Source organism: Plecotus auritus (genome assembly GCF_963455305.1).
Source record: "Plecotus auritus genome assembly, chromosome: 6".
Taxonomy (NCBI): Eukaryota; Metazoa; Chordata; class Mammalia; order Chiroptera; family Vespertilionidae; genus Plecotus; species Plecotus auritus.
Window position 1 is genome coordinate 155,529,912 of NC_137773.1, and position 13,941 is coordinate 155,543,852.

The 13,941-nt window shown below is 39.4% G+C and overlaps 1 protein-coding gene across 3 annotated transcripts in view; it reads right to left on the reverse strand.

Moving 5' to 3' along the window:
• Positions 1–7,020: 7,020 nt before the first annotated feature.
• SATB1 (SATB homeobox 1) overlaps positions 7,021–13,941 on the reverse strand; it is a 100,891-nt gene continuing 93,970 nt past the window's right edge. For 2 of the 3 annotated variants that reach the window (XM_080676299.1, XM_080676298.1), the window contains exons 10-11: positions 11,065–11,268; positions 7,021–8,747 (exon numbers count right to left, since the gene is read on the reverse strand). In XM_080676299.1, the coding sequence (XP_080532425.1) occupies positions 8,250–8,747; positions 11,065–11,268 (702 nt within the window). In that variant the 3' untranslated portion in view covers positions 7,021–8,249. Of the gene's footprint in view, positions 8,748–10,390; positions 10,487–11,064; positions 11,269–13,941 lie in introns of all 3 variants that reach the window. The other variant, XM_080676300.1, reaches the window with a different exon arrangement.

The following is a 13,941-nucleotide window of genomic DNA, read 5'->3' on the forward strand; positions in this document are numbered from 1 at the left end:
AGCCATGTGATTTTCTTTTTTCTTTCCTTTTACTTATAAAAATATGCAGAAGTTATGCTTCTCCTTTGAGTAATCTCACCAGCCAGTCTTCCTATTTCCTCCCAACATCTTCATTCTTCTCTTCCTGTGTCCCTATTCTTTCTCCTGGCTCCCTTCTTTTCTTCCCTTAGTTTTACTTTTTAGCACAATTCTCTTCCTACTGTCTTTCCATAGTTGGACTTTATTTTGGTCAAATAAGATTTTATGGCATAGCCTGACACCTAATCAAGAGTTGAGTGTTAAAGCTATGACCCTTGTGGCAGATAAGGATAAAACAATGATTGCCAAGGCAAAATCAATAGTTGTATTTTGAGATATGAAAGATTTGTTGGGAGCCATGTCCACTGAGGGCAGATATAAAAAACTCTGTCTACGCCGAAACCGGTTTGGCTCAGTGGATAGAGCGTCGGCCTGCGGACTAAAGGGTCCCGGGTTCGATTCCGGTCAAGGGCATGTACCTTGGTTGCAGGCACATCCCCAGTGGGAGGTGTGCAGGAGGCAGCTGATCGATGTTTCTAGCTCTCTATCCCTCTCCCTTCCTCTCTGTAAAAAATCAATAAAAATATGTTTAAAAAAAAACAAACTCTGTCTACTTTCATTATCAATAATAATAATAACATACCTCCCTTATAAGGTGGTTATTTGGATTAAATGAATTTATTATAAAGGGTTTAGAACAATGCTAGCACCTAAGTTCAGGAAGGGGGCAAGGATATCTTCTTTCATCATTTCTATTCAACATTTTACTAGACATTCTAGAAAATTAAATCAAAGAAGATATTAGATTGGAAAGAAAAAATAAAACTATTTGTAGATGACATAATTGTCTATGAAGAAAAATTGATGGATTCTACAAAAAAGCTACTAGAACTATTGTGAATTTAGACTAGGTTGCAGGATAAAAGATCAATATATAAAACAATGAATTATGTTTCTATATACTAGGAGCAAACAACTGGAAATAAAAAATTTAAAAAAAATATGTACAATGGAATCAAAAGTATAAAATAATTTGGGGATAAACCTGACCAGATATGTTAGAACTATACACTGAAAACTATAAAACAATGCTAAGAGAAATGAACAAAGAGTGAAATAAATGAAGAGAAAACTCGTGTGCATGAAGACTCGATATTGTTAAAATGCCAGTTCTTCCCCAAATGATCTATGCAGTTTAAGCAACTGAATCAAAATCCAGCAGATTTTCTGGGGTGAAAATAATGAGCTGAGTCTAACATTCATAGGGAAATGAAAAACCTAGAAGCAACAAAACAACTTCGAAGAAGAGAATAATAAAGTCTAAAGATGTAGATTATCTGCAGGCTTATTATGAAGCTACTAGGGGCCTTTGTGCACTCGGGGGTGGGGGTGGGGGTCTCTTAGCCCAGCCTGTGCCCTCTTGCAGTCCGGGAGGCCTCAGGGGATGTCTGACTGACACAGAGGCTGGAGAGGCTCCCACCACAGCCGCTGTGCTCGCCAGCCGTGAGCCTGGCTTCTGGCTGAGCGGCACTCCCCCTGTGGGAGCACACTGACCACCAGGGGACAGCTCCTGCGTTGAGCATCTGCCCCTGGTGGTCAGTGCGTGTCATAGCAACCGGTCGTTCTGCTGTTTGGTCGATTTGCATATTAGCCTTTTATTATATAGGATAGTAATTAAGACTGTGAGGTCTTGGTGGAGAGAACAACAAACCAAAATAGAAAGTGACACACACATATATATGGTCAATTTATTTTTTACAAAGATGCAAAGGCAATTTACTGGAGACAGAATAGTCTTTTAAACAAATGGTACTAGAAGAAATGCAAAAAAAAAAAAGAAAAAAGAAAAAAGATTTTGATCTATACCTTGGTACTTAGTCACATATAAAAATCAACTCAAAATGGATTGTGGATTTAAATGTAAATCCTAAAATTATAACACTTATAAAAGAAAAGATAGAAAATTTCTTTGACCTTGGATTAGGCAAATATTACTTAGATACAGCAGTGGAAGCAAGACCTTTAAAAGAAAAAGAAAATATTAAATGGGACTTCACCCAAATCAAGAACTTCTCTCTGTTCTTTAAAGGACACTGTTAAGGGAATGAAAAGACAAGCTATAGACTGGCAGGAAATAACTTGCAAATGCCTCTACAAACTTTGATGTTTCTAGTCCAGAAATATTAATTAAATTTAGTTCTTCACTTGAAAAATAAGTTTACTGGACTCTACCAATTGGACTACGAATTAATTTAGTGTAGTTTAAAATATAAGCATAACCTAATGCAGTTAACTTTTTATGTTATTTCTATTTCTTGAAGCACATGCTCCTATTTAGAGTTTTGTGTGGTTTTTCCTCCCAGACTAAAAAGTTTCTTGTCCATTTTAATTTAGCTTTTGTGGGCATGTTGCGAGTATTCTGCCTCGCTACATATTTCAGGTCTATTGTAGAGCCAGCCCTTCATTTCTCTGCTTCTCACCTGTTTCTGTCTATTTATTTGTGTATAAGATGTCAAAGGAAAATGAAAAGTAACACCTCAAAATACCACCTTGAAAAAAGAAAATGCCAACAAATTCTTTTCTGCACCTGAAGCTCTTAATTCTTTAATCCACCATGGAATGTTGCTTAATTACATATTTTATTATGCATAACTGAAAATTATGTACTTTAGTTTAAACAATGATATGAAAGCACGCATTGTTTATAAATAAAGAGAGGCTGGTTTGTCTCTCTTTTTTATGGTACAAATATTTGTGGAATTCTCACAGGTTCTCCTTCTAAAAGTGGCTTTTTGAGGAATCTCAGAGTGCTCTGAGAAAAACTTCAAGTTTTAGTATTTTTTATTTTTAGAAATAAGAAAATTCAGTACTTTGCAAAAAAAAAAAAAAAGTAAGATAATGAGCAGGAGCCATCGAACAGTTTGGATATTTCCTTAACTTTAACAAGTTTTACAAAGTATTTATTGATAAAAATGTTTTTGAACTGGGTAATGAATCCTTGGGAGTTCATTATTCTATTCTTTTTCATGTGCATTTGAAAATTACTATAACAAAGTGTGTGTTGTTGCTTTTTTTTAAAATTTGGTGTATATGGATCTTATACCAGGATGGCAGAGTTTGGGGATAGATATTTCATGATGAAACATTTCATATACTTGATTTCAATTACTTTAGTGATAAACTTTTTACATTAGCAAAACACATGTTATATTTCTGAAACATTTGAATTGCAATGAGCTTTTCCTGTATTTTCTAAATTTGAGAAAGTTATTTTTCAAAGGAGAAAGTAGAGAGGGAATTTGTAGATCTGGACAGTTGGGTTTAAAGACCAATGTGGCCACTTAGCGGAACAAGGGAGTTACCCTAAGTCTCTCTTCCCGCATCTTTGAAGTGGGAATGCCAGTGCCCTCCTGACACACTTCACAGTGGAATGGAGACACGTTTGTGGCACTGCCTAGTAAAACAAAGCCTTCAGCACAGGTGGTGCTATTATCACTTTAAGCATATTTGACGAGGATGTTAGGGAGGGGGTCCTCAGAAGGTAGGAAGCCTTTGTAGGAGATGGTAAAACAAATATTTGGAAATTAAAATTGGAAACAAAGGGGGAGTAGCTGAAACCTGGCCCCACATTAAGATGCTGTGGGACAGGTTGTGCTCTGGACAAATGCTCATTTTGCATCATATTGCCACAGACTCAGCGAATTAACGGACACATTTGCATATTTGAACCTTGTCAACATTTTCATCTAACAGGTACTGTAAATGGCAAATCAGAGCAGCACCTGGAACATCATTTGTTTTTTGGGCCCAAGGGCATGAATTAGAGACTGTCACTGGACTGAAAGCTTTTTTTGAGTACCATAAAAAGAAAATATTCAGGAGTAAAGAAGTAATGCTTAACATTTAACCTAGTGCAAAATACATCACAGGAGTTTCTTTGTGTTTATTTTGCAAGGCAACAAATATAACATACTGCTCTAAGGCATTCCCCCATTAGCCACCTTATTGTGGAGAACAGGGCCCAGGTCATGTGCCTTTGATCACAGTAAGGGTATTAGCAGATTAAAATAGTGGATGAAAGAAAATGACAATATAGTCTGGCTGGTGTGGCACAGTGGTTGAGCATCAACCTATGAACTAGGGGGTTGCGTTTTGATTCCCCAGTGTGGGGCGTGTAGGAGGCAGCTGATCAATGATTCTCTCTCATCATTGATGTTTCTCTCTCTCTCTCCTTCTCCTTTTCTCTCTGAAATCAATGAAAATATATTTTTGAAAATAGAAAATGATAATATATAACCTTGATATAAGCAAGAAACCATAATGGAATTGTGGAATTATTTTGATGAAATTAGGAAAGTTGGAAGTGCATAATCCACATAAGTAGGGTAATGTAAGAAAGGCTTAAAAATGTTGCTCATCTTTTAAACAGTAATTCCAAACTATTTTTATTTAACATTTGGTATCAGAAACAGGGATAGTATTCTGGACATACACCTTCCACCACATTTTTTAAATAAGGGTACTGTATATTTTCATCAAAAACGTGTTAATAGATTGTAGCCTTTGTCAAAAAAACATGCAAGTAGTATTTACATTAGGATTGCCCCAGAAGAAACACCAAATCCATAATACACCCCCTTCAAAAGTAAAAAATATTTATTTGTAAGGTAGCTTCTGATATTTTAGATATGATTCATGTTTTTGGACCTCCATTGGTTTCCACCTACCATGCAAATGTCTGGCTTGTCTTAACACAGTAGTCCTTTCTCTATAGGTTATTTAATAGGGTTTATACATTTTAATTGCTCTTTTTGAAAATATCACCAGGCAGTTCAGAATAGCTCATTTATTGATAACATCGTGACATTCAAGGACCTTAAAATTGGCTGATGATAACAATAGGGAATAGGGCAGACTTTCATAACGGAATGTATGGGATTGTCATTTTTACTCCATCTTGAACCATTTGAAAATGTTTTCTACTCAAGCTATATATTTTATATAAACATCGATATAGATAGCACTACTTAGAAAAAGAAACACTTCCTTTAAGCTCAGAATTCATTGGGGCTAAATGTTAACCTATACACACTTTATACACAATATGTACAGACTTTGTAACCACGTGCCACACAACTAGGGCACGCATACATATTAGTTACCTTGGTTGTCAAAGGTTACTTGTCAGCTCTGCATATTTTGTGCCAAGGAGATACTATCAACATTATTTTTTGCATAATGTGCAAGTATTATATGGCCACAGAGTGTAATACAAATTAGTGGCAAAGTGCTGAGGGGAGGAATCCATGACAGATTCAGATGCGCAAGGTTGAATATTACCCGTAAACTACCTGACTCTGCTAAGGTCTTCACAGCACGAAGCGCTATGTCATGCCCCGCTTTTAAAGTCTCCGATAAACTTGGACGCAATGAAGCTTGTTCAAGGAATTTTACCATAGCCGCCAGCAGTAAGACTGGTGTGAGCGATATGTGGCATTGGGGGAGCAATGTGGAAGATTCACCCATACAAATCTTTTCCAAGACATGCCATCTTTCCTGAAAACAATTTTACTCCATCATGACCATGATTGTTTACTGACATGTGCTATTTTTTTTTGGGGGGGGGAGGGTATTAAAATGTCATATTAGTGGAATTAGGGCTGCCAAGGTTAAAGGGCCTAAGTAAGAATTTTGTTAGTATTGTTGATTTCTTACACACACTCATCAATTCCTTGAGAAAATTATTGCATAAGTTAGGTTATCGGGAATGGGACAATCATATTTGCAACCCGATCTTTCCTTTCCCCCAAAAAATTAAATATCATACCTCTGATACCTGTTAAGTGTTGGGCTGGTTAAAAAAAAAAAAAGTCTCTGTTCTAAATTTTCTTTAACATCTGAAAAAAGAAAGAGGAAGATACAGAGTTTTCTTAAAAACTTCATAGCATACTAGTTTCTATTTGTTTTACTTATTTTTAATACATGAAATCTTATGTCTATTCTAATTCAAATTCCTTTTGCTCAAATTCTTTCCTAAACTCTAGGGAGCAAGAATGTTTCAAGGTTTCCTCACTTAATAAAATAACTGAAAACTTTTCAATCAATTTTAGGTCTGCAGCAAACCAGCTGCTTTCACAGTAGTTCAGCTGTGCTTTAAAAGTAAACAGTACTTTTGAAAACTGAATTCGGAGTTTTCAATGATCCCATTTCAGTTTCCTAAGTAAAAAGCTCAACACTAACGCAACTCAGTTGACTACCAATGAGCTTATCAGGGCCTAGGGCACTGGCAGGAAAAGAATGGGCCATCTCAGAACCAAGTTTTAAGGAATTCGGATACCCCTATTAACATTGAGGAAACCTTAAAAAAAGGAAGCAAGATATAAAGTGACTAGAAAAAGAAAATAATAAAAAATGGCAACACTGGCCTCCGACCTCTCCATGACCACCAGCACACCCTAATTTTGTATCTTGAAAACTGTGTTTAAATTCCAGGTGTGTTATTCATATTTTCTTCATGAACTGAGTTAACTTATATTCCATTTATAACTTTTAAAAACACATTGCTTATTAAGGAATATTTATACAAAAGGTCCCTTTTTTCCTTATTTTGTTATTAATGGCCTTTAAAAATATGCGTACATTAGCTTTAAAAAAGCGTTGCCATAAGTGAAGTACTGTGGAGTAAAGGCAGATGAATCCACTTTCTAAGCACATAACTGCTAGAGGCTGGATTTATGTTTTTGCCAGCGAGTCGTTAGACCATCCTGCTATCTGTTTATTAAGCAAAATGTTAACCCCAAACAGGTTATGATCTTCATAGTTAAACTTTAAAAAGGAGCATGTGTTTGTGACTTAAATTTACAGTGTTTCGAGTGACTTTTCTTTTTGATTGCTCTTTTAAGATTCAGTAAAATATCAGGAAAGTATGAACATGCACCTACCCAAGAGGACCACCTTTAACTCCGGGACGTTACTCCACATAAGCAGACAGACCCTACCGTGTCATACCATACAAACCATTTTAATTGTGTAGTTACAGTCAATAACCACTCCTAATCAGAATATTTCTGCATAAAGAAAATTGTGATACACGTATAAAAACAGCCAGCTGTAACAAAATAGCTGGTGTTTTCATAGCCATAAACTCATAAAAAAGAAATACACCTTTATACAGAAATTTTATACAGATGTAGCTTTAAAATTGATTGTAAACCAAAGGAAGACACATTGCAAACATCAATTATTTTCACATTAATTGCATAATTTTCTAAGGTGATCTATTAGTTTTATTTACCTAAGCTTATTTGCATGATAGTAAAAATTGCATACAACAATAAGAGTGAAGCTTATAGTATGAATTGCTTGGATAACATAGAGCACTTTTTATAGGCAACTGTGTAAAGCACATTTTCTCTATTTAAAACTTTTAAGACACTTTGTTTTACTGCCCATCAAAATACATTTATAAATAGAAAAGAATCAGTATGGTAACAAGAGAAGCAATATTACATTTAACGGAAACTTCCAAAAAATTAATTACAACATGATGCTGCAGGATCTACAAATAAATAATGAGGACTAAATTGTGTTTCACATTTTCTTTTCATTAAAAAAAAAATTATGTAACAATGAGAATGAAAAAAAAAATTACAGTGAACTTTTATTTCCAAAATAAAAACAAGTTTGAATTACGGCAGTGCCATATAATACAAGGCATTTGTTGGCATATGTCATCTTTAAACTGCATTCCACAGTCTATAGTTCCTTTGTAACATACAATAGAGTAACAAACTCTTTTTTTTTTTCTTTTAAAATAAGGGGCGAGTTTCCAAAGATCAGTGTGGAGTGTTACAGAAATAATGAAAGGAAGGAAATCATAATCACAGAAGTTATAATGCTTGTTTGAGGCTCCAGAATAATAATAATTTTTTAAAAAATCACTGGTATCATGCTGACGGGGTACACACCTCGGTGCGTCCCGAGAACACAAATCTGAACTTTTAATACCAAACAATCCTCAATGCTTCACCTGGGGCTGCCGAGCAGTTTGTAAATCAGAGTAAAACATTTAGTGCAGTCTGTCTTATCCCTTCTCAACTTTCCTGTTTGTGCAAGTTTCTGAAGATTCATTGGCCAAACCATGAACAAAGGTTTCTGCGCGCATACAGGTGGATTTTCATTGTGTTAGTAAATACCAGTGGCGATGCTGAATGAAAATAATACTTTGTGTCTCAGTCTTTCAAGTCGGCATTAATGTCTGTGTTCCCTTCCACCGCTAGCTCGTCTTCTAGCTTCACCGAGAAAAGGGTGTTAGCGTTTTTGTCTTGCACACTCTCTTCTAAATCCTTAAGCAGCTCCTCCTCTTTGTATTCGGCCACGTCCACCTCGAGGCCGGAGTTGTCCTTCAGTTTGCCGTGATGCTTGAGATAGTACCGCTGGTTCTGAAAGAACTTGATGATGGTGAACTTGGGCAGGTCCAGCTGGGCGGACAGAGTCTGGATGGCCTCCTCGTCCGGGTACAGGCCGACGTCTTGGATGAAACTCTGGAGGATCCCCAGGGCCTCCACGGAGATCTTTGTGCGCGGCCGGGTCTTCTGGCGGGTGTCGTCCTCGGCCTCGGCCGGGGAGGCCACGGTGGGCTGCCGCGGGGGAAGCCGGGGTCCGGCCGGCTGCTGGGGCTGCGGCTGCGGGGGTGGCGGCGCAGGCTGCTGGGGCTGCGGCTGCGGCTGCTGGGGGAAAAGGAACAAGCGGACAGTCAGACTGCGCTCTCCCACGTGCGTGTGCGCGCGGGAAGGAGCTAGAACTGTGGAGCGCATGGTTGGGGGATGATCCCGCGTCTGGCTTCTTGGGTGGGGACAAAGGCTCAGGCCCAAAGGCAGGCCAGCGAAATGACCCACAGCATTCGGAAAAAATATCAAAATGATAGTCACTAGGAAGGAGGGACTGGGGTTTGGGGGGCTACTGCGTCTCCTCCTCAGAGGTCACCAGAGCCTCCCTAACCTTGATTTTCAGTCGGGCTCACAGAAGTGAAAACTCAGCACTCTGAAAATGTGAGCCAGAAACTTTACCAGAAGTTTGCACATCAAGCAAAGCAAGTTATGATGTAAATAATTAAGAAAGATTTAAAAGGAAGATCGAGAAGGACTTCAAAGGCATTTAGAAAGGTGAGGTACAGAGCTATGAGAGAAAGGTGTTTTGCCCTATGTCATCCGGTAGGTAAAACATGGAGCAAGATCCGAAAGTTGTATTTAAACTGGCTAGTCCTCCCCGCTTCTTCAGCTTTATCTCGTACGAGTCCAAAGGATTTTTGAGATGTTCACGTTTGTGAAATTCCTACCAGACAGTCCTGGTTTCATACACAGTGTCTTACCAAATGGCACCAGGCTGACGCTGCACGTTTTTTTCTTACCGATAAATAAAGGTCCAATCCACCACTAGCGAATTGTTTTGTCTGTTGTGAACTCGGATGTGATTAGGACTGAAATTCAGTGTACACAGACCCTTTTTCATGATTAGTGCCTGCATGTGTGCTGTGATTTCCACACACAATTATATAGAACAAATGTGCGATGCGTGCACGTAACTGTACTGGCTACCCATAACTCCTATCAGCAAAGCAAATCAACCCGAGCGAGCAGCAAAACATCAGAACATTCATACGGTGCCTACGCAGTTCCTTTTATCCCCTAAGAAGCAATTTTTTAAAAAACGATTTACATTTTCAAACAAGTCCTACTTTTATTACTTAATGTATATCTTCCTCTCTTTTGTTTTCGCTAAACAGTTTTTCAGGCTTTCGGGATTATTTTAGTGCTTGATATCCTAGGGGATTCTCTTTTTCAATTTATCTTGAATACATACTCAGGGATATTTTTTTCCTAGTGGATGGATAACCCTGTTATTGTTTTTAGCTACATATGTATTTTCCCCCAGTAATACTCAGAAATAATGCAAGTGATTCACCAAAGCAAGTAGAATTTTTGGACTCTGGAAGGCAATGACATTTTTTCCTTAAAGGGGAAAGCTAAAAACAGTTCCCCTTAGATGTAACAAAAATAAGTTATACAGCTCAAGTTCCATTTCAACGTACTTCCTAAGCAACCAAGGCCCTAAGAGCACCTACGAAATGCCGGACCCCAGAGTTTTCCGATCTAAATTCGTGGGGGAGTTCCCTCAGTCGGGTGAATGGAGACAAGTCCCATGACATGACAGCTAAGTACAAGGCTGAGTCTGTGGGCACAGTGGCCTCAGCCCACCGCCATGGTCAGCATGTCCTTGGAAAGTCGGAATATCCTGACCAAGGGAGCAGGTCTTGAAGCCACCCCCCGTCTGTGTCCCTCTCTTCCTGGCAAAGGGAACGTGTGCCGCTCACCTGAGGAGCAGCACTGGGCCACGGAGCAGGGGTCAGCAGGCCTGGCAAGAAAACGCCTCTAGTCTCTCCTTTGCCAAGGGTGGTGGGAGAGGGGCTCTAAAGGAAAGACAAACAGACATGACTCACCCCTAACCTGTGTTCTGTGAGGGTGTAGGGAGACAGCTGCAAGGTGAAGGAAGGGCCAAGGAGTAGGGAGCAAGATTCCATTTAGGTTTCCCTCCCCACCTCCTTCTGGACAGAAGCCAAGGTATAAAATTGTGATTCTAGAAAACGCCTCTACAGAAAACAGCAATAATCCCTTTCCTGGGGTGCAGTTTAGGTATTAGTTGTTTTTAAAGGTGGTGTGTTTTAAATTCTGATTTTAAAAAAAATGCGAAGAAGCTCATACTCACCAAACAACCCAATTCTAACAAAGACTCACTTGCCAAACAAGAAGTGTAAAAGGGGGTTCCTGCCACTTTGGGGCTGGGGAAGGAAGGGAGAAGAACACGAAACACATGTTGGAAAAAGTGTTAATTTTCCTCTCATCCCCCTGAGCAAGCGGCAGTGTATCACTCTCTCTTGCTAAAAAGCCCATGTGTCGACGGCTGGGAAGAAGAGAAACGCTAATTTCCCTGCTAAGTTTAAAGCTCTGTTTACTTAGTGCTATATTGAATTGGCCAAGGTAAACGAACCTGAATCTGCTCTGCTGGAACGTGGATGATGTGGGGCGGCCTGTCGCCATGGTGATGCACCGCGCTGCTCTCCTGTTCATATATGGCATCGCGTTCTGGCTGAGGAAGACTGAGGAACCTTCGGATCATGGAGAGGTTCTCCCACAGGGTCCTGTTTTCTGGAGAAGGATCTTCTTTCCAGCGTAACAGCTCACACAACCACCCCTTAGAGACAAGGGAATAATAGGTCAGCTCATGCCGGGGGGGGGGGGGGGGGGGCATGGGGGGGACGCACTGACAATTTCCATTAGGAGCTTAAAATGGAAAGACCCTGTGAAGTTAATGTTTTTCATAAGCTCAAAATACTCCAATCTGCTTTAAACAATTTTGCTAAACCTCTGAGAAGAGCTGTGGTTGTCAAAAAGACAGGCTCTGTTTCCAATAAACGTTCAGACTTGCATCCTTAAAAGAGGGTAATGTTTTTCAGACTCCAAGGGCAGGACACATTTACCCTTTGGGGCTTTGTGATATGTGAAACGGGAGAAAAGCCAAGCTGGGTGCGCCTGAGTCTCGCCCAACTTTCTTGTCTCTGGAGTGGCCACCTGAGGTTCTGCGGGTATTTAAGGAGAGTTAGGACAGACTTTTAGAATAATTATTTAAAAAGGATTTCCTAAGTTGGGAATTTTTGCAGTAGAAAGGAAATTAGGTATGAATATTTGTGTGTGTATATGAAGGAGAGAAGGGATGTGTGCAACTGTGTAAGAATTTCGTCCACTATAGAAAGCAAAATGACTGGGCATTAGAAGAATTCTCAAGGAAGAACTTTCCAGAGAGAGAACTCGGAGTCCTGCTTTTCTGCCCGTTGCAGTATACATTTGTGATTTGTCCGGCAACCATTTTAACATTTCCTGAGCAAAGAGTGAAATATCAGATTATCAAGAACTGAGTGGTCTAACACAGTACATTGTCCAACCTTTTCTAATCACCATCTCAAACCTCCTTTATCTTGGCAGCCATGATGGACATTAAGGAATGGGGTGGAGAGAAAGGGGGGTATCCCACCCAGACCCCCTCCACCAGCCAAGGCTCCCACCCCCAGTTGCTGTGCTGCCTGCTTAGAGCTTACAGCCACACTCTTTTCTGGAGAAAGGTCTTGAAGTCATCTCACCTAGAGATGCCTGGACAGTTACTCCTCTTCCTCCCTGGCCCCCTCGCCCAGGGTGACCATGCCTGGCTGACCCAGTGGTTCAAAGTCTCTGTACCTTCCATTTACTACTGTTTTCCACAGAGGAATTTATTCTCTGGAGATGACCTTATCTCCCCTTTACCTGTGACCCCTTTCCCCCTATCCTCCTTGCTCCTTCCAAGTCCCTCACCAAATCACGTGCACCTTACTCCCCATCTCAGGTTCTGCTTTAAGGAACGTGGCCTAAGACACAGGGGCTTCTTGAAAATTTCAACTAAGTTAGTTGGATGTGAATGGATCAAGTACATTTTCTTTATTATCTGATTTTTAGAACTAGCCAAGGAGAAGGCATTTTTATCTTTTGTTTTGCTGGGGTTTTTTTTGTTGTTGTTTTGTTTTGTTTTTAATGTTACCTTTGGAGTGAGAATGGTATGGTTTTTCCTCCCTTTCTTCTCAGCCTGAACCACTAGAGAGAAAATTCTCTTTCCAATTGCAGTAGATAGTGGGAAGAAGCAAGGCACACTCTCCCCAAAATGGCCTATTTGAGAGATTTTAGAGAGAACTGAGACATTAGCTTCCCAAGGCCCATCTACTAACCAGCCAAGGGTGACTGCTGCTAACCCCCAGGAGACCTACCAATTTTTCTTAGAGAGCTTTGATTCTCTATTCCATGGGTCTTTTAATTAAACAAATACGTACATGGGGACGGTCATGCAATCATGCACTCATTCAATGCCACCGAACGCATAATAATTCAAGGCTAAAAGAGTAGGCAGTAAACTGAAGATGTGCCTAAGAGAATATTAGCTAAATAAAAAATAAGAATGCTGAGTACAGTGTCATTGAACACGCTTCTCTTCTAACCTTGGCAATCCTATGTTTATTTCCAGAATAATATGATATGTCATATTTTAGCTCTATTTATGTTTGTACATTATTGACTGGAAAACTATATTCCAGTATTTGAAATATTTGAGACCCTGGAGATGATTATTTAGCGCGTCCTAGCAAATATTTGCTATCTAGAGTAAGCCATGAAAATACTTTATATTTTCCTACATCTAAGCTATTTCTTTACACTTTACCTCTAAGTTTTGATGCGGTGACGGTTTTAGATATATCTTCCCATAAGTCTGAATATTAACTATTAGAGGTCCGGTGCATGAAATTCCTATACTAGTAGGATCCCTAGTGGCTGCCGGCCGGGGCCTCCCTCCCTTCCCCTGGCTGGCTGCCACCCCCCACCCCACCCGGGTCAAACTACTGGAAGAACTCGGGTCAAGGGGACAATTTACATACTATGCTTTTATTATATAGGATTTACTTTCCTCCTCCTCTTGTCTCAATTCTTCAGCTATGGCAATTGACACCCCTCCCCCCCATGCCTAAACACAGCAAATACTATAATTTTACTTATCTTTCAAGAGATGTGAGATGGTTCATAAAGATGCTGGTTTTTTTTTTTAGTTTTTTTTTTTTACTTACTAGTAGCTAGTCTTACATTATTGCAGTAAGTGCTCAACATTGAGATTCTAAGAATTAAAAAAAAAACAAACACTAATGCTTACAACTAAAATTGCTAAAAGTTAAATTAACAACGATTCATGTAAGAAAAGCTTCTTGGAGAGAGCCGAAAACTCCAATAATTTTCAAACCCTTTAGAAACTTTTTCATGCCGAGATCAGTTAGCACTTGGATATATGTGAAAAAAA